The sequence below is a fragment of the Sinocyclocheilus rhinocerous genome, unplaced genomic scaffold (assembly GCF_001515625.1).
Source record: "Sinocyclocheilus rhinocerous isolate Xijiao unplaced genomic scaffold, SAMN03320098_v1.1 scaffold1152, whole genome shotgun sequence".
NCBI classification, from domain to species: Eukaryota; Metazoa; Chordata; class Actinopteri; order Cypriniformes; family Cyprinidae; genus Sinocyclocheilus; species Sinocyclocheilus rhinocerous.
The window spans coordinates 1,902,935-1,924,343 of record NW_015625590.1 but is presented as its reverse complement, the minus strand read 5'-3'; the positions used below and the strand labels follow the sequence as shown (position 1 = coordinate 1,924,343).

Here is a 21,409-nt window from a genome sequence, read left to right as displayed (position 1 = left end):
AACAAATAAAAGGCAAAGCACAGCATAAGTTCACCCTTAGATGCATCAAAAGCCAAGTGCCACAACTTGTACTATTTTGTACTTCCAATATTAAAATACAACCTCCACTAAGTGACAGCATTATATATTTCTATAGGCGTCCGCAACACAAATAGCAGCTAAAACCCTTTAAATAGACTTAAATAGTGTCAACAGTAGACAACATGCTTCTTCTCCTGCACCAGAGCTCCTTCTGGTGGTAATTCAGCAAAGTGTACAATTCACTGACTAGAGCAGGGGTGTCAAACTCTATTCCTGGAGGGCCGGAGCCCTGCAGAGTTTAGATTCAACCCTAACTAAACACACCTGATCCAACTAATCAAGTCCTTCAGGCTTATTTGAAAACGTATGGTATGTGTGTTAGAGTAGGGTTAGAACAAAACTCTTTAGGGCTACGGCACTCCAAGAATTGTTTGACACCCCTGTACTAGAGTTTGCCAATTAGCACTGATTTAAGCTCAGTCTCTACTCCTCAAACAATCATGGTAAATACATCTGGACAAGAGACAAAACTGACTCTGCACCAGCACGTAATGAAAAACCTAATAACATAGTACACAATAAAGGCAAACAGGACAGCAGAGAAGGGAATTAGGCACAGCAGTGCTGCCCTCTAGTGGGCAGGAGTCTACAGTGAGGTTGCAGCAGGACGGCTCAGATGTGACTAAGCGAGCACCCATTGAAGAATGCTGGTGTCCTTCCCACCAGTAGAGATAAGATGACTGTCATCATGGAGAAAGGCAACGTTGGTCACATGGCTGCTATGCCCACCATAGATATGGCTGGGAGCCTGTGGATGAAGCGAAAACAAAGTTTTATAAAGTATGATTTGACTGATTGGCCAGTATTGAAAATAAAATGGAAAAAAAATCTCACCCTTGGCTGGGAACAGGGGTTAGAGAACAAGTGCACTTTGCCAAAATCATCAGCTGAGGCAAGGAGGTTGTTGTCATGTGACCTGCATAGAGCATTAATGTCTGTGCCATCAGCACCCTCTGGCCAGATTCCTTATAAAATAAAATAAAAACAAAAAAAATGAAATGAAATAAAATAAATGGAAAGGGACAAGTAGAGGAAAAATGTCTTAATCTGATAATATCCCAAAAACATTATTTCAACATTACATGGCCATTTCCAGGAAAACGTATATTAAACTGATAATATATACAGGATACTATTAAACTGTTTTTTCCATATTATGTGTAAGGTGTGACTTACCAAACACATTGAAACCTAGCACACATGTGGAAGTGGCCCATTCTAGATTCCGCACTGCATCTGCACTAGTAATATGCTTCCCACTGGATGCCTCCCCTTTTTAACAGGAAACATATAACCAGCCATTAATACATGACATCTGAGCTTCATTCACTGACAAAGGTGTTAGGTGAGAAAACAACTCACAGAACAAGATCTCATAGTCGCCTGAGTTGGTTACAATAAACTGGCTGTCGGTGGACCAGTCGAGATGAGTGACAAAACTGGAGTGTCCCTACGGATACAAGACACAGTATTAAACGAATGCTCATGATCTCCAATTAATTATAATGAAAAGAAACTTTTGGGATGATGAATTTATTCCCTTGTAGAACTCACAGTGCATTTGCCAACACGGCTGTATTTCCTTCCGTTCTCAGTAACAGAGTAGATGTAAACAAAATTGTCATGAGAAGCCACAGCCAGGTACGCCCCATCTATGAGACGGAGAGGATGTGAGTGGCGATTTTGGACACATACACTACCAGTCACAAGTTTGGGGTTTAAAATATAAAAATAGACAAGTCATTTTAAACTAATAAGATTTCATAATTGTATGTTTTTTAGTGTATTTTTGATCAAATAAATGCAGCCTGAAACTTTGTATGTATTTTGAAAGAGTGAAAGGAGGTTAAAATTCCAACAGTGAATAAGGATTAGTTGTGACTAATGGCTAAAAGCACAAAAGAACACTAAACACACCTGGAGAATATTTAACAGCGGAGATGATTTCATTGCCATCTGTATGCATAGAGACGAGATCACGGGTGTCAGTGTCCAGCACCAACCACCTGTAAGATGGTGCAAAAAAAAATTCTTATATTATAATTACAAATGTTTTTAATTAAATATACAGTTATGAAATTAACATCCCAATTTTAAAACAGCTGTTAAATGTTTCTGCTTTATGACATGTTATGTCATGTTAATTAAGTCTATACTTATAAAGTTCCCATGTGCAATCATACCTTCCTGTCATAGTGCCCACAGCAAGAACAGTGCCACTGGGATGAAATCCAACAGAACGCCCAGGGTCCTAGAATAAAAACAAATAAATACATTACAACTGCATTATAAAATATTTTAATATAAAATATATGCATTTCATTTTTATATTTTAACATGAATATTAAACAATAAAAATATTACAAATATATATTTTATACAATGTACAAATACAATTACATTTTATAATACATTTAAAATATAAAATATATTTTAAAATTAGGAATTTCATTTTTATATTTTAATATAATTCAACATTTTTTTTAACAATTAAAAATTAATAATATATATTTTTTAAATTATATTTTATACAATGTAAAAATAAAATAAAAATATAAAACATTTATTGTGGTGATATGATATTTATTCAATGCATTTGTTTGTAATATTTTAATATACATATTATAACAAATAAATAAATAAACTAAATCTATATATCCATAGCAGAACATTCTGAAAATGTCTAACATGGTCACTCGTCTTCAATGTGAACTACAGTGTACAAAATAAAACATGCAAAGCAGATGAGAAATTCTTTTGATTATGTTTACATATTACTGGAATGTAAAAGTAAACACAGAGTTCATACAAACCTCAATGGCCTTGCTCCACAGAGGTAGATGGGAAGAGGTGTCCCAGAGATAGACCTGCTTGTCTTGACCACATGTCACAAACTGCTCAGTACTGGGATGCACATCCAAGCCCCACAACTCATCAGTGTGACCCTTTCACAGAGAGAAAACAGAGACCAGGCTAGGAATGGCAGCTTTCCATCCAAACAACCAGTCTCAGGCCCAGAGGCCATGCCCTGTACTTGAATTGATTCTTGTTGCCTAATCTATCCCTTCAGGCATGTAAACACACATAACTGTAGTTGGTTGTTTTACATCTGGTCTCTTCCTGTTTAAGTGGGCAGATCTTGGCAAATATAAGCTGCAATATGGTCCAGAGCATATGCTGTTTATTATCAAAGGTCTGGTTACAAGAAACTGAGGAAAAATGTTGTGATCTTGTTGACTTTTGGCAAAGATATTATGCCAAAAGTCATCTAAACACAGTTTATCATCTGACAACGAGTAGTTTGGTGTTTCATGACCCTCTAGAGCAGGGGTGTCAAACTCTATTCCTGGAGGGCCGGAGCCCTGCAGAGTTTAGATTCAACCCTAACTAAACACACCTGATCCAACTAATCAAGTCCTTCAGGCTTATTTGAAAACGTATGGTATGTGTGTTAGAGTAGGGTTAGAACAAAACTCTTTAGGGCTACGGCACTCCAAGAATTGTTTGACACCCCTGTACTAGAGTTTGCCAATTAGCACTGATTTAAGCTCAGTCTCTACTCCTCAAACAATCATGGTAAATACATCTGGACAAGAGACAAAACTGACTCTGCACCAGCACGTAATGAAAAACCTAATAACATAGTACACAATAAAGGCAAACAGGACAGCAGAGAAGGGAATTAGGCACAGCAGTGCTGCCCTCTAGTGGGCAGGAGTCTACAGTGAGGTTGCAGCAGGACAGCTCAGATGTGACTAAGCGAGCACCCATTGAAGAATGCTGGTGTCCTTCCCACCAGTAGAGATAAGATGACTGTCATCATGGAGAAAGGCAACGTTGGTCACATGGCTGCTATGCCCACCATTGATATGGCTGGGGGCCTGTGGATGAAGTGAAAAATGTTTAATCAAGTATGATTGCATAGAATGGCCAATACTGAAAATAAAATGCAAAACAAATCTCACCCTTGGCTGGGAACAGGGGTTAGAGAACAAGTGCACTTTGCCAAAATCATCAGCTGAGGCAAGGAGGTTGTTGTCATGTGACCTGCATAGAGCATTAATGTCTGTGCCATCAGCACCCTCTGGCCAGATTCCTTATAAAATAAAATAAAAACAAAAAAAATGAAATGAAATAAAATAAATGGAAAGGGACAAGTAGAGGAAAAATGTCTTAATCTGATAATATCCCAAAAACATTATTTCAACATTACATGGCCATTTCCAGGAAAACGTATATTAAACTGATAATATATACAGGATACTATTAAACTGTTTTTTCCATATTATGTGTAAGGTGTGACTTACCAAACACATTGAAACCTAGCACACATGTGGAAGTGGCCCATTCTAGATTCCGCACTGCATCTGCACTAGTAATATGCTTCCCACTGGATGCCTCCCCTTTTTAACAGGAAACATATAACCAGCCATTAATACATGACATCTGAGCTTCATTCACTGACAAAGGTGTTAGGTGAGAAAACAACTCACAGAACAAGATCTCATAGTCGCCTGAGTTGGTTACAATAAACTGGCTGTCGGTGGACCAGTCGAGATGAGTGACAAAACTGGAGTGTCCCTACGGATACAAGACACAGTATTAAACGAATGCTCATGATCTCCAATTAATTATAATGAAAAGAAACTTTTGGGATGATGAATTTATTCCCTTGTAGAACTCACAGTGCATTTGCCAACACGGCTGTATTTCCTTCCGTTCTCAGTAACAGAGTAGATGTAAACAAAATTGTCATGAGAAGCCACAGCCAGGTACGCCCCATCTATGAGACGGAGAGGATGTGAGTGGCGATTTTGGACACATACACTACCAGTCACAAGTTTGGGGTTTAAAATATAAAAATAGACAAGTCATTTTAAACTAATAAGATTTCATAATTGTATGTTTTTTAGTGTATTTTTGATCAAATAAATGCAGCCTGAAACTTTGTATGTATTTTGAAAGAGTGAAAGGAGGTTAAAATTCCAACAGTGAATAAGGATTAGTTGTGACTAATGGCTAAAAGCACAAAAGAACACTAAACACACCTGGAGAATATTTAACAGCGGAGATGATTTCATTGCCATCTGTATGCATAGAGACGAGATCACGGGTGTCAGTGTCCAGCACCAACCACCTGTAAGATGGTGCAAAAAAAAATTCTTATATTATAATTACAAATGTTTTTAATTAAATATACAGTTATGAAATTAACATCCCAATTTTAAAACAGCTGTTAAATGTTTCTGCTTTATGACATGTTATGTCATGTTAATTAAGTCTATACTTATAAAGTTCCCATGTGCAATCATACCTTCCTGTCATAGTGCCCACAGCAAGAACAGTGCCACTGGGATGAAATCCAACAGAACGCCCAGGGTCCTAGAATAAAAACAAATAAATACATTACAACTGCATTATAAAATATTTTAATATAAAATATATGCATTTCATTTTTATATTTTAACATGAATATTAAACAATAAAAATATTACAAATATATATTTTATACAATGTACAAATACAATTACATTTTATAATACATTTAAAATATAAAATATATTTTAAAATTAGGAATTTCATTTTTATATTTTAATATAATTCAACATTTTTTTTAACAATTAAAAATTAATAATATATATTTTTTAAATTATATTTTATACAATGTAAAAATAAAATAAAAATATAAAACATTTATTGTGGTGATATGATATTTATTCAATGCATTTGTTTGTAATATTTTAATATACATATTATAACAAATAAATAAATAAACTAAATCTATATATCCATAGCAGAACATTCTGAAAATGTCTAACATGGTCACTCGTCTTCAATGTGAACTACAGTGTACAAAATAAAACATGCAAAGCAGATGAGAAATTCTTTTGATTATGTTTACATATTACTGGAATGTAAAAGTAAACACAGAGTTCATACAAACCTCAATGGCCTTGCTCCACAGAGGTAGATGGGAAGAGGTGTCCCAGAGATAGACCTGCTTGTCTTGACCACATGTCACAAACTGCTCAGTACTGGGATGCACATCCAAGCCCCACAACTCATCAGTGTGACCCTTTCACAGAGAGAAAACAGAGACCAGGCTAGGAATGGCAGCTTTCCATCCAAACAACCAGTCTCAGGCCCAGAGGCCATGCCCTGTACTTGAATTGATTCTTGTTGCCTAATCTATCCCTTCAGGCATGTAAACACACATAACTGTAGTTGGTTGTTTTACATCTGGTCTCTTCCTGTTTAAGTGGGCAGATCTTGGCAAATATAAGCTGCAATATGGTCCAGAGCATATGCTGTTTATTATCAAAGGTCTGGTTACAAGAAACTGAGGAAAAATGTTGTGATCTTGTTGACTTTTGGCAAAGATATTATGCCAAAAGTCATCTAAACACAGTTTATCATCTGACAACGTATACCTGAACAATGGGAGTGAGGGAACCAGAGAAAGAGCCCCGTAGCACAGCGTTTCGGGTTGTTCCCACAAACAGCTCATCCTGTTTTCCTTCAGCTAGAGTGCGGACAGGACCAAAGGCCTCGGGAACCTGATTACACAGAGAGAAATATGTTAAGGAACATGTAATCTGTACATCTCATCTAAAACACGATTTGTACAAATTGTTCTGACTTAAAGTGAATTCAGTGCTGATGTATCTGGATCTAATAAATAAGACAAATGAATGTCTGGATTACATTTCAGCACTAGAAATATGATAACATCAAAAAGTCATATTGAAGAGTACATGGCGATCATTAATAATGAGTATCTAGTTCAACACTGCTGTCTGGATTTCATTATGAATGCCAGTAAAGCTTTTATTTGTTTAGTAAGAACAAGAAAACTTCACCTCAATCTCACTCTTTTTACGGTAATCGTGGTCCCACAGCAGCACCCTGCGGTCTTTTCCTCCACCTGACACCAGCGTTCCATCTCACTATGCCAGGAAACTGTACATTATTAGGTCTAGTATTGCTGCATTGTATTAACTTCTTCCCAACAGCCACACACTCTTTTATACAGCATGCCACCTTTCCTCACCTTAACCTCTGCCAGTTGCTTTTCTTTCTGCCAGTCCCAAACAGACAAAATGTGGTCATTTGCATCGTCAACCGCACACAAATGAGCACCACCATTCTGTGAAGAGGAGAGATATTATATCCATGTAAAATACCATTGTTCATTCAGCCATTTACCATTGATCAAATATTCATTATCTATACCCATTGTGCAGATTTCTCATAATAAGGCAACAAAGCACAGATTATTTACCCAGAATTTAAAAGGAAAAGATCGCTTACCGACTTTGAGAAGGCAACACAGGTGACAGCTCTGTCAAACACGCCCGCTCCGATCACATGGAGAGTGTTCAAACTGACGGAGTCCCACACACGGACATGAGGCTGCAAAGCCTGATGGGAAAACAACCATTGAGTTATATGCATATGATTGTAGCTTCTCAAAAACAGATTAAAGGAATAGTTCACATAATCATTATTTACTCATTTTATATACTCATATTTATTTTACATACAATACAGTTCAAAAGTTTGGGGACAGTGAGATTTTTAAAAAAATGTTTATGAAAAAAAAGTCTTGTGCTTACCAAGGCTGCATTTATTCGATAAAAATACAGTAAAAACAGTATTATTACTATTTTATTATATTTTAAAATGCAATTTATTCCTGTGATAGCAAAGCTGAATATTCAGCAGCCATTACTCCAGTCTTCAGTGTCACACAATCCTTCAGAAATCATTCTAATATACTGATTTGGTGCAAAAAGTTCTTATTATTATCAATGTTGAAAACAGTTTTGCTGCTTCATATTTTGTGAATACCATGAAACCTTTTTTTTTTAAATTGTTTAAACAATAAAAACCTCAAAAGAAGAGCATTTAATTGAAATAGAAATCCCATTAAGATTATAAATTTCTGTACTGTCACTTTTGATCAATTTAATGCATTCTTCCTGATTAAAAGTATATATCTTAAGGCTATAATTCATAAAGCTAATACACTTTGCAAGCTGCTAAAACATTAATGTACAATGGGTCTGTTTCTGAGCACACAGAGGGCTGGTTCAAGCCGCAAGATCAACACATCATTATACTGCTACAGAATGTAAATGTGAACTAACTTTGCCATCTTTGGATGTTCCGGCAACTTGTCCTGTTGCTATGGTGACCATGTCTGGATGGATGGCCAAACTGCAAAGAGAACATTGTCAGGATCAGTGCTTGTCAGAAAAGATTCCTCATCTCTCTCCCCCTCTCACTAGGGAACCGTAAATGAATGCAGTCTGATCCCAGAAAAAGCTGTAAACAGGCTGCAACTGTTTTTGCAAACCAGCAGGGACTTTGACAGTCACAGAGAGAGCATTCCAGTGTTATTTTAATTAGCAACAAATGCTAATTAACTAATATTTTACAACATATAACATGTTGACGCTGATCACACTGTTACAGCAGAAGAGATCTACATAAAATAATCTCTGAATGGCTAATAGTAGAAGCATTGCCTTGCAGCCAAACAGAAGAGAAAAACAGAAGGCAGAAGAGATCTAGTTTGATTGCAGGTGTATTTGAATATACTGCAGGATTCGCTTATCTTGAAGATAAGAGTCTGTTAAGCGAAGCAAGATCTGGCCCTAAAAATGCAAATTTGCTCAGAAACTAGCAACACTTCCTGAGTACATTGGCTCTTTTTGCAAAACGATAGAGATATAGTGGTATAAAATATTTGTTCATGAAGATGATAAGTACAATGATAACATCTTATGGACCTTTGAACAGTGACCTAGTTTAAGAATAATCTGCATATGATTTCCCTGTATGACATCAACGTTGGACTGATTTTGCTCCTGCAATAGTTCAACCAGTGCTGTTAATCTTCATTAACAGTGCAATAATGGACCAAAAGCATGTGGAAACTCTCTTACAAATCAATTGAATGTATATTTACCACTTGACATCATCATTATGGCCCAGATAGTGTCTTTGTTGCTGCTCTTCTACATTGTACAGCACCACTACGGAAGCATTGAAGTACACAATCTCTCCCGTCGGCAGCAGGTACAGGTTGGAACGGCAGTCTCTTCCCCTATAGCCGTAACTAATGGAGTGTGTTAAGAAACTAAATGCATTTCCACAGACTGTAGTAAATAAGCAAAGATGTGTGCTATTAAATCAACACTATTTTGTGTCACATTTTAAATGGTTTTCAATTCTATTGATAAAATTAGCTCAATTTTGAAGATCACTGATGCACTTTGTTAATTGATACTCATTAATTAAATTAATTTTCTTTATGGGCTAAATAAAAAAAAGAAGAGAAAGACTGGAAGCAAATCTCCTATAAAATTCTTATTTTTTAATATGGTAAAATTCCCACGTTGTTAAATACAATTTATCTATCAAAATTCATCATTATTCACTAAAATAATTTTTAAATCTGAACTAGCTAAATAAAAAAATAAAAAATAAAAAGACAATTGCAAGGATACACCCACTGAAGTTTTAGCTTGCGCTCTGGCAGTGCCACTTTGTGGTCAAGGCTGTAACTTTCCCTCAGCTGGTCTGGAATATGCATGGTGATTGGACGTCCACGTAGGAACATCCTCACGTAACCATCATCTGTTCAAGAGGAACAAAACATAAGTGACCAAACATAAACAAGCAGTAAACATGGTTTGTTAGGGATGATTTGTCATATTATCCAGGCCCTGCTGACAGAATTACGCTCATTTAGAAACCCATTACAAAATGAGATTGACTGGAGGCATAATGGCAATCCAAAATTGTTTTTAGATGTAATGCAGAGGATAATGTGATCCATTCAGGCTAATTTGTAAGGAACATTTCCCATAACACAGGGCTCAGTCTCTCCCTGCACGACTAGTTAAGCACAGTTTAACAAATATTACATGCATATAAATTTCACTCAACACTCAAACTAATATTCTGTTGTACTAAAAGGGGTCATATGATGTTGCTAAAAAGAACATTATTTAGTGTATTTGGTAGCCGTTTTAGGTAGGCGTGGTTGACTCTTAATTTTTATAAAGAATATCTCTTTGGATTTGAGACTTTAGTCTTTGCAACTTTACAGATCTTCTTTATGCACCAAGAGCTTGTAACACTCCAAAGAGAAAGGAAAAATTGAATACTGTGGGTAAAACAATACTGTTTCCTGATCCTGGTAGAGTAGACTACAATGCCGGCTGTTCTGACTCACAGACTGTAAGTACGTTTTTTATATTTAAAGAATTTGCCACTGACGATTCAAACGCGAGTTTTGAGCAGTGTAGAGTAGCGCTTGTTGTTTGTCATTTCTCCGATCACAAATGCAGACATGGTTTTATGTTTACGCGGTGCTGCGCGATGCAACGCAATGTGTAAAAAGACAATATAAGTCATTACAATCTGTAATGTCCCCACTGAATGCAACAAATGCCTGGTTTATAATGGGTTTTCATGTTTTTGAATCGTTGCTCCGGCCTGACAGGGCATCACAGTATGGTGAGGGGCGTAACATATCCATCACACGCTTGAGGTAATGTTATTTTTAGCAACATCATATGACCCCTTTAAAGATTACCAAGACAATTTTTTTCAGCGGATTAATTTGCACGGATTAATTGTTCACATCAAGACTAGCAATGTGCGCTAGTAAAGTAAATAAAGTCAATTTTGATTTCATGCGGACTTTAATTTTCAGTCATTTTGTTATGAGCTTTTTCAGTTTTAGTAATTTGAGTATTTCAGCCTAAGCTTATTTCATTAGTTAGTTGCTAAGGCAGCATTTCAGTTTCAATTTTTTCAACTGATATTAACTCTTTCCCCGCCATTGACGGATTATCTCGTCTTTTACAAGAAAACGCTTCCCCGCCAAAGACGAGTTTTTACGGCTTTTCGTGTTTTCACTGTTATACACTCGGGGCGCTATTACGCATCTTCTGAACACGTACAAAATCTCCCGAACAAAAACACACGTGAACAGGATGGAGAAACTAGCGATCTCTTATGTAAACAGATGCATATGAAAAATATGCTATCATCAGCAATAGACAGCATATAAATGAAAACTGCATAATGTTACAGAGTAAAATGTTGATCCAGGAAGTGGTATATGTCTGTGCAAGCTTTGGAGGTGTTGATGGAAGCGATTTACTGGATTTATGCTTTGATGATCGGACCGAATATTATCCAGATGTAGTTTTTGATAAAAATGTGATTTTCTCACCTTTTTGCTCAAAATTATGCATTTTTTATGAAACCTACCTATATTCAAGTGTTGATAAAAAAGAATGCTTTAAGCTAGAATAAAACTGAATAAAATAGAATTAAAAAATTGTTTAAAAGTAGAGACTGGTCTTTATTTTGGTCTATTGCATATTCAAATATTCATATAGCAAAATATACTGGAGGCCATAAAATTTTAGTGAAAATCATCAAAATCGCTGGCGGTGGCTGGCAACTTTTTTCAAAAATGCTGGTGGGGAAAGTTAATATTTTATTGCAGTGTTTTATTAACAACACTGACATGCTGTTGCTAGGGTATTGTTAGGTACTTGATAGTTTGTTCTTGGTGGTCACATAAAGCACTAAAAGCACAGGACCAAACATATATTGATATCGAGGTCAAAATAAAACCAGCTTGTGTTTTTATTTAATGATATTCATCACATTACTTTAACATAGACACAAACTTACCAGCATTGAAGGTGCACTCTTTGGTTTTGCTGAAAGAACAAAAGAGAGCGATGTTATTCATTCATTCACTCCTTCAAAGACTACATTCAAGTTTTGTTTGCCGTCTTTGACATGTGTTTTGAGAAAAGGATGACTAATTCATGGAGCTCATCCATTAATCCTGACCCGGCTTTCATGTGGCCTCTCACAGAGCTCTGTGCAATGGAGAGAACACGGAGTTAAAGTGACAGGAGACTTGAGAGGGTGACCCAAAACGGCTTTCAACTTTAGTACAGGCAGATTTAGAGCCTGTTTACATGACTAAACAGATCTGGAGGGGTGCCAGCACTGGAGGGGATTTTGCATCGAAAACAAACATGGCAAACCTGCTATACACTGGAGGCTTTGATGAAAAAAAGAAAAACATGTTCTGTTTGTGTCTGTGCATGCATTTCTTAAATGCTTTTACTAACTACACAGTTTTCCACTTCCTGTATGCTGACGCGTGACTGTCATGATTGACAGCCTGTCTCAGACAGCTAGATGCAATAAATTAGACCCATTAATCCAGTCCTATTTGCTGGAATAGGTTTGTAGGACTCAACTATCCACATGGGGATTAGAATTGACAGCAAACCGTTTCTCTTGCTGGAAAAAAATTGACCTTTCTTTAGGGTAAAATAAAATGTTATGTAATGGGAAGACAGAAGGATCGTGGGTGCAGATGAATAGAAATGCTCCCACAATGATCTGTTTGTGTCCACGCAGTTCTGCAGAAACCATCCAAACACTTCATTAAAGAAAAGACTGAACCAAAGCATCCCTAATAACCCCTATTCAGAGTGGTGTAGACAAAATTATACAATACTGCCATAATATGCAGATGGCTAAATGTGAGGAACAGTTTTCATATGTGTCACCACATGGAGTTCTGGAAATAGAAATGTTAGGTAAATATTCAAATATTACACAAAACAGGTCAAATGTTTTCTTAATGGTTTGGTTTGGATTGTGCATGTACCTTCACAATTCAGTTTAAACCATGAATTATGTCACTTTTTAACTCTCATTTGGGCTTGTTGGGTGTTCATTTTGAACCCTGTTTACAACCAACATCATGCTTATTGTATAAAAAAATTATTTATATTTATAAATGCCATTTTAGGAACATTTCATGAGTCCACACACCTGGTTTAAGGTAATGATACACAAAGTGGCAGCTGTCCTGGCAACAAAGCTATTTTCTCATTAGCACATACTGGAAAAATAAATTTTACCAGTAATCACTCTAGGCTGTGTAGCAACCATAACTCAATATAATGCTGTAAGCATGTGCCACAAATGCACTTGACCTCAAAGGAGCCTTATACTAATGCACAGACTCTACACCCATCCATTCCACACATACTGTAGCATTCATGACTTGTTCCAATCTGACAGTTCATGTCTTTTATACGTTAAAAACACCACACAAGATTTGCACGCACAGTATCTCTATGGATTAAATTGAATTTCTAAGCAAGTGATTTACTAAAATGTATGTGGAAGTTCTCTGGACATAATGTCCTTCAAACCATTTTCTTTCCTGCTGTAAAGCACTCACTCTAATTTGCCTTTAAAGCTGTGTGTGTGTGTGTGTGTGTGTGTGTGGGGGGGGGGGGTTCCATGTTTAATGCATACGACTTAGCAGCAGAAACGATCAATATCTAACTCAGATTGCACTAAAGCAATTAGTGAAACTCATGCATTATATGTAGCATATCTTCAACTTGAATGTTAGTTGAATGGGTAACTATCTTTCATGTAAATGATAATTAAAGCCATATGGAAAACATGCACATTCTTGTTAAGTGACTCACAAAATGTTGCACAAAATGCCCTAAAGATAAACAAAAGCGAAGCTTTGCGACAGCAAAGTAAAATGCATATGCAAAATGTTGTTAGATTCTAGACATGTTTGCTTTTAAAGTCTATTGTTCCTATTTGGGAAGTTAAAACACAAACTCAGCCCAGGTGTGTTCGCTTTGTTTATCTATAGAAGCCATGATGCTGAGAATATTCTTATTTGCCTACCTATGTTTGCTTTGTTGCGGGAAGCTGATAGCAATTCCATTATCAGCCTCACCTTAAAACTACCAAAGTTTTTCTTTTGAAGACCTGAAAGTGCTTAACAAGAACTTGAGCTTTACCTGGTCGACCTCTTCATGTTGTTTGTCCCGTTATTCCTTTAAAGTGCTATAGCTGGAATTTGCAGAAGCGTCAGGCAAAACACTGAGTTCCTTGTTTGAGTTAACTTCAGCTCTGCAGGAACATGGACCTCCCTAACCAATGGCAGAACACTTCCTCAGTGTGCATGACAGCCCCTTTTTGGGTGACCACACCCCCCTGTGCTTCAATCCAGTAATATGAAGCACTCTGCGGTCAAGAGACTGTTTCAGTGGTGAGTGTGTCAACCAAGTGACAGCGTACGGTTGCCATGCACCATACAAAGTTTAATATCAAACAATCATCATGCCATAAATAAAACACTACCAACATGTAGGATTTTCTGCCATACAAACATCCTGCAGGTGCATGGTGGGAAATGTATTGGAACTGATACTTAACCCTTCAGTAGGCTGAATTGGTACTTAAGCAATAAATGCTTATTGGGCTTTTTGGAAATTTTCCCTACTAAAATGTTTTTTTTTTTACCCTTCTTTTCAAAAAATTGAATTTAATGTAACTCTATATTAAGTGGTAACATGGTTAATGGATTTCTGTTGATGAAAGTTTAATGAGAGTTTTCCAGTGGTTGCTTTACAGCTTTGATAGGATCTCAGTCAATAACACTTCTATTGACAGATGTCTAACCTAAACATCAGTGTTTACATTCCTTCCTGGAAATCCATGTATACACGCCATAAATTATTTATGACTATTTGATCAAATTCTTCCTAAGCTTTCTTACTGTATGCACAAGTGCACTTATTAGTTGAAATATCTTTCTAACTAAGAAATGTTCAAACGTTTGGGATTGGTAGGATTTTTTTTAATGCTAACCATGGCTACATTTATTTAATCAAAAATACAGCAAACAGCAATATTATGAAATACTATTACATTTAAAAAGAATTGTTTTCTATTTTACTATATTTAAAAATGTACTTTATTTCTATGATGCAAAGCTGAATTTTTAGCAGCCATTACTCCAGTCGTCAGTATCACATTATCCTTCAGAAATCATTCTAATATGCTGATATGCTGCTCAAGAAACATTTCTTACTATTATCAATGTTGAAAACTGTTGTGCTGCCTAATATTTTTGTGGAAAACATGATGTATGTTTCTATGAACCAGAACACACAATGGTAACCTAACAATTGCTAAATGTTTTCAAATTCTGAGTAAGGTGCCCCCTGACATTTTGTATACTGTACAAGTATTTTGTAAAATTACAAACTCTTTCTTTTTTTCAGGTTTATTTGACAGGGACAATGTACATCAATAATACATAAATGTAAAATGTGCCAGAATTAGCCAGAAGGATATTTTGCATTTGCAGTCCCTGGGGGAAAAAAATCAGCAGTAAAATGACAACAATTATATCATACATGATGCTGATTTAGCTCAAAACATAGTATAAAATGGTATTTTATAAACGGTTTTCTATGGATAGTCCACCTCTTCCCCTTTACACTGTCTGTGGTGTCTTGCTGACCATGGGTCTGGGTTTGTCATCTAATTAGACACTGAGGTAGCATCTATTTTTAGCTCTGTGTTGTTGTCTTGTACTAGCCTCAAGGTTCGGAGGGAAGGAGAAGAACTGAACTTTTATCTCTTTGTATAGAAAAATCATTGAGATTAATGCACTTTAGTTAGATGAAATGGTACCTGTCTCTCTTTCCACATGTTGAGCTGCTGGATGAGGTGGTTCTGCTGCGGGAGTCTGCCATCTCCTTCTTCACCGTGGACAGGCGTTCTGTGGACATGCTCTTCCTAACACACAGAGACAAGAGCATGAGGTGGAGAAGAATGAGTGAGGCACAATGCAGAGGCCAGGAAAGAAACACATCAAAGAAAAGAACAAAAGAGCATGACTGTTTTCAATATTTCATAATAATTAGAAATGCTACTTAAAAAGCAATTTAGCATAATAGTATGATTTCTGAAGGATCATGTGACACTGAAGACTGGAGTAATGGCTGGAGTAATTCAGTTTTGGATTACAGGAATAAACTTCATTATAGCCATCCTTTAAACTAAATGGTCCAAATGGTTTATTACTCCATATCACCATCTTGAGGTAGAGAAGTAATACTGCACTGATGTTGTTGATGTGGGAAAAATGAAAATATTTCCAGCATGTGCAACGTCAACAATAAAATGTCTTCCAATAAAATGACATTTGAAAAATAATCTGCAATTAAAAATGATACATATGTTGCTTATAACTCTCACCTTTTGATAGACATCAGCACCTCCTTTTTCGGAGAGGAGGGAGAGGAAGGATAGCCACTCAAGCGTTTTGTTTGCACATAGCCATTTGTCAGAGGCTTGGATGGCAGAGCTTGCAATATCTGCCGAACTAAATCAGGAAGGAAGAAAGTGAGATCACATGCAAATTATTTTCACCTCCCACATGGAAACTTTTTATGTAACCACTATATTATGTATTACAATCCATCCCTGTAGCTCTTAAGGTTGAAATATCCTAATAGTTAATAATCTAGGATGCTAACACAAAGGTTACATCTTATAATGTTTAATCAGTAATGCACCCTTGGACAAGGTTACCCTCAGATTATTATAGTGTAAATTGCTTTAGATGAAAAAGTATCTTTCTAGGCTCTAAAGACATAATGACAATACGCAGAGGGCCATAATAAAGCACTGACCTTTAGTAGGTCCACCTTTCTTGCTGCTGGCCTGTGTGGTCTCCTCACAGCAGCCCAGCCTTCTCAAAGCATCCGCCAGCGCCGCCTTCAGCAGCTGAATCTCATCCTCCTGCAGCTGCACCCTCTGCTCCAGGTGAGAGAGACGGTCATCCATCTCCATCCCACTCCCGGCTGATACATTATCATCTGAAAGAGACAGACAGATAGTTATACTATTAGAATTTGTAGGAAATTGAATTTGTAGAGTTTGTCCAAATCTGTATAACTTTCTTTCTTCTGAGGGATATAAAAGATGATATTTCTGTGCTCCAAAAACAAAAGTCATACAGGTTTGGAACGACATGAGGGTGAGTAAATGTCAATGATGACTATCCCTTTAAACCAGTGGTTCTCAATCCTTTTTGACTCAACTGCCCCCCATAGTCCAACACGTTATTCAAAGGCCCCCCATTATAAGGTATACCTATAAGGTATGATATTTTCTTTGGTATTTCTGTAATTATGACAAAGCTGCTTGTTTTCAAACTTTTTTTTTTTATCAGAAACTTGGATCATTGATATATTTAATACCTAAAATTAATTTTGTGATTCCAGAAATTTTAAGAACTGTATGTTCTAAATAAATAAACAAATAAATAAAAAGCAATAGTTATTGGGATGTGGTGTTAAAAAAATAAATACACATTTATTTTTACAAATCTTATTATTATTATTAATATATGTAAATTTGAATAAAAATAGTATTTTAAATTAAATCATCCTGCTGTCCCTTGAAAGTTTGCCGGGGCCCCCGAGTGGTTCTTGGCCCCCTGGTTGAGAACTAGAACTTCTTCTCAAAGTCATTTTTAAACAACACAATTTGGATAGACACTGCGGAAAGAATGTGGTTCAAAAAGTCACTCCTATTAGCCTAAGGTGGAAAGTCCATTTTAATTTACACACTATTTGGTCACAAAAAAATGTGTCTTTGCATAACCAAATATCAAAACAAATGGCATCAACTTTAATGAATTATAGCACAAATGTATTTTTGAACTATACATTTCAAATGATATGACAACGTAAATATTATTCAAAATGAAGAAAAAAGTACTTGAACATGTGTTTACCATGCTAGGACACCTGTCACTTCATACACCCACTATAACAACACTGGGATCCACTTGCTTAAAAGTAATTGAAAAAATGGTAGTTCAAAGAAAAGCTTGTTTGCACTAATAAAAATGTGTGCATTTTTAATTGTCAAAACATCTATGATTAAAAACGCTGATGAATATTTATCCAACAAAATGTGTTCATACCACAAAAATCCATTAAAATCACTTGAAAATAAAAACTGAAAGCCTGAGCGAACAATTGAGAAAGTTTCAAATGCTAACAATGCTGATTCACTGTGGTAGCCATCAAATGTGTTGCATTTAAATATACAACTTACAAATACACACAATAAACAAAACGAAAAGGATTTTTCCTGCCATATTTACAAATTTTTTCAAAATTAGCTCCTCAATATTTCACATAAAACAGTGGCTCCTTGTCTCTGTTTCGATCTCAAGGGCAATGCAACGGGCTCCACGCTAAGTGTGCATATATAATAAACCTCTTTTAGTGCCTGCACCGCTAACACATGGAGATCACAGCTGTAAAGCAGCATCAGCAGGTGGTGAGCACGTCAACTGAAATAATAAATGTGAAAGAAAAAATGGGAGGCAAAAGTGGAAGGTGAGAAGAAAGCAGGATAAAGCTATAGTGATGCTGGAAGACAAAAGCAGTCTGGAGGAAACCGAATGCTCAGTGACCGAGTGTGCTGAAATATTCATCATCCCGCTCTGTTTGTACTCCCCTCCTACCTGCCATTCCAGTCAGTACTATGTCCGCCTGTCAGTCAGCCTCTCGGACAGCCTGATCCTCTGCAGGTCTCTAGGGATTTCCTAAAGGTGCCAAACGCCTCCCTGGCCAAGGTTTCTTTCTCCCACCTTCCCCTTGGCTTGCTGGATGGCTGATCCCGTGTCTGGACCTCCCTTCCTCCCCCTCCCCCACCCTTTACCACTCAGTGCTGTGAGTAAAGAGGAGAAGGGTGATGTTTGTAACAGGACACTGTTTCCCCGTCTCCTATGCGGTAGAAAACTGCTGGTGGTGCTGTTGGCAGAGAGAGAGCTTTGGCTCGACTCCAGACCTGTCTGATGCATCGACCAGGCACTACCAGGAAGTGCACTGACCAGCCTCTCCACCAATGGGACACTAAAGTGTGTACATGCGTTTTTACAATTTACAACTTGTTGTTTTATACCCCCAGGGCGCATGCTCATTTTCTTAATCAATATTATTCACATTAGGGATTTTTACTGTACTAATTGAATTGCTATTATCAAAGTCTGACCTCAGATATGCAGATCCAGCGTTTAATATCAGTTTAAACCATCCAACTGTACAACAAGGACAGACACTCTCTCTGACCCAGGCTCATCATATACTGTCTACTCATCCATCTGTTGTCCAGCCAAATCATCTGGCACAGAAATTGATTTACTGGAAAACCCAAACAATGACCACTATGTACACTGATACCTATCCTTGAGAGAACCTGTAATGCACAAGAACGAAGATGAAATAGGCTAGTCGTTTCGACAGCAACAACAACAAGCTGTGCACAATGGTTGTTAGCATAAGGACACCATAGTGATAATATTGAATTTCCTAAAGACCTTCAGTGATTGACTGTATGCAGAATTTTATTCAAGCATTTTAATTGTATTTATTTATTACTTATCTTTACTTAAATCAAAAAGGAATTGCAGGTCTACTCTGCAACACTAGGGAAAAAACTATTTTAAAAGGAAATAATAATTTGCAACTAACCATATAATCATTAAGCAAGCAAAATCAATAGGCTTACTGTCGTTAAAAGAGAGGAGAAACATCTTATCTTATCCATATATTTTGCAGTTGAGGTCAAAGGCTGTGTGTCCAAACAGACTTTATGGTATTTTGAAGCACATTCATCAGTTGGTAGACTGGCTAATACTAATGCAATATTTAGAACAGTGTTTTAGACTGGTAAGTCACATTCCTGCTGTTGTTTACAGTATACAATAACAAAATTGTCAGATATAACAACATGTAATTTTGCCTATGCAAAAAAATTATTAATTAATTCTACTTCTTCTTTGAATGTCTCCTCTTCTCTTGCTTTCTAATCTAGTTGTCTAATAAACCTGGCATAGTATATTACGAGTATTGTTTGCTCTTTGACAATTTGCTTTGGATTAAAGTGTCTGCTAAATTAATAATTGTAAACACACCATGAAACGAATGCCATGAAATGAATGGTAAAATTCTGTATGATAAATCTGATGCTCTGCTGGTTTACACTTGACAACACAAAATCTCGTCCCTACAGCAAAACTAGTTGAGAACCAATGCGTTAAACAATTGGCAACTGTTTGTTAATAATTAGATCTGACTGTAATATCATTTTTAATTAAAATCTTTGCATAGTCATGATAATGCTGACAACAGACATGATGTTTAGGCCTACAACTGATCTTCAAGGTACTGTTATCACTAGGGATAAACTGTAACCTAGGTAAATCCATTTTAGTAGGTGCGTAATGTTATACACTAGATTACTGGGTGACAATAAATAAGTAACTCGGTACATTCTTTCCACTAAAACCTTATGCAAATCAAATAACAAAGGCCCAGTGAAGCAAGCTGAATCAGGATGAGAGGATGAGAGGCACAAAGCATATCAACAGATGAGGAGAAAATGAATGAAAAATGTAAACACATGTGACAAATCATGTAGCTTGGACTGCAATGCTCTAACACCAGTCTGAATCTGAGTAGATGTTCATTCTTGTACCCTGATACTGATCCCAACCGCACATACGCGATAAGAAAATGCCTTAGGTGAAAAGAAAATTTGCATGTAGGCTATATAAAACTGATCATAATTTAAACAAATATATTCATCACTGGCAACAAGGAGACAATTTCTTTAGTTGTGCCCTCGCAGGCAGAGACGCACCGACACGTCAATAACATTACATTGCTGGAATGTATATAGTTAATATCAAAGACACAATTCGTTCGCGTTCGACATGCGTTTAACGAAAACAAGCCATCTCGTGAGGCTCTCCAGCGCATTCATTATAAATGCTCAGTCAAGCCAAACTTACCGTTGCAATACCGAAGCAAAAGGGTGTTCGTGTCATACAGATTCCCACATGAAGCTACTCGCTCCGACATGTCCTTCTACTGATCAATTCCTGTATTATTCCTTTTAAATCGCCGGTCCTCCGATCCGCCTGCCTTCTTTCCTGACATAAGAGTGAACCTTCAATACCTTTCCACCGAACAACCGACAACAACCTGTGCTGCCTGCGTTTCTATAGCAACAGCCTCACCGCTGATCTGCTACCCAGAGGAAACTAGAGCGCATGTTTACTTTTGGAGTCCCATAATATGCAGTCACTACTTTCATGAGCATGATGTGTATATTAAGATAGGTTAGTCAAACTAGCAAGCCATGAGGGCAAAGTCTACATCAAGATATCTGACTACTGTGCACAGGTATGAAAAAGATGAATAGATTATTATTGCCGTGTGTAGTCGGTCTAGAGATATTTATCTTGGGAATTTACGTGCTAATAATGTTGGTGTCATAAAATTCCATGTCCTTGACAGTAAAGCCACTGTTTTTTCTACTCTCTAACGGTAGATGGCGGTGTAGGTATGATTAAAAC

The 21,409-nt window shown here is 36.8% G+C and overlaps 1 protein-coding gene across 1 annotated transcript; it reads right to left on the bottom strand.

Moving 5' to 3' along the window:
- Positions 1-322: 322 nt before the first annotated feature.
- Positions 323-21,033, bottom strand: LOC107757343 (echinoderm microtubule-associated protein-like 2). The gene is made up of 20 exons (XM_016574786.1): positions 20,843-21,033; positions 16,662-16,847; positions 16,225-16,351; positions 15,658-15,762; positions 11,806-11,834; positions 9,597-9,726; positions 9,056-9,205; positions 8,232-8,301; positions 7,393-7,503; positions 7,093-7,228; positions 6,942-7,024; positions 6,513-6,638; positions 6,026-6,157; positions 5,396-5,463; positions 5,130-5,218; positions 4,767-4,864; positions 4,575-4,662; positions 4,389-4,484; positions 4,047-4,177; positions 323-829 (listed from the first exon to the last, which is right to left on the bottom strand). Exons 1-20 carry the CDS (start codon positions 20,910-20,912, stop codon positions 704-706), a joined length of 2,151 nt encoding a protein of 716 aa, XP_016430272.1. The 5' UTR covers positions 20,913-21,033; the 3' UTR covers positions 323-703.
- Positions 21,034-21,409: the final 376 nt, after the last annotated feature.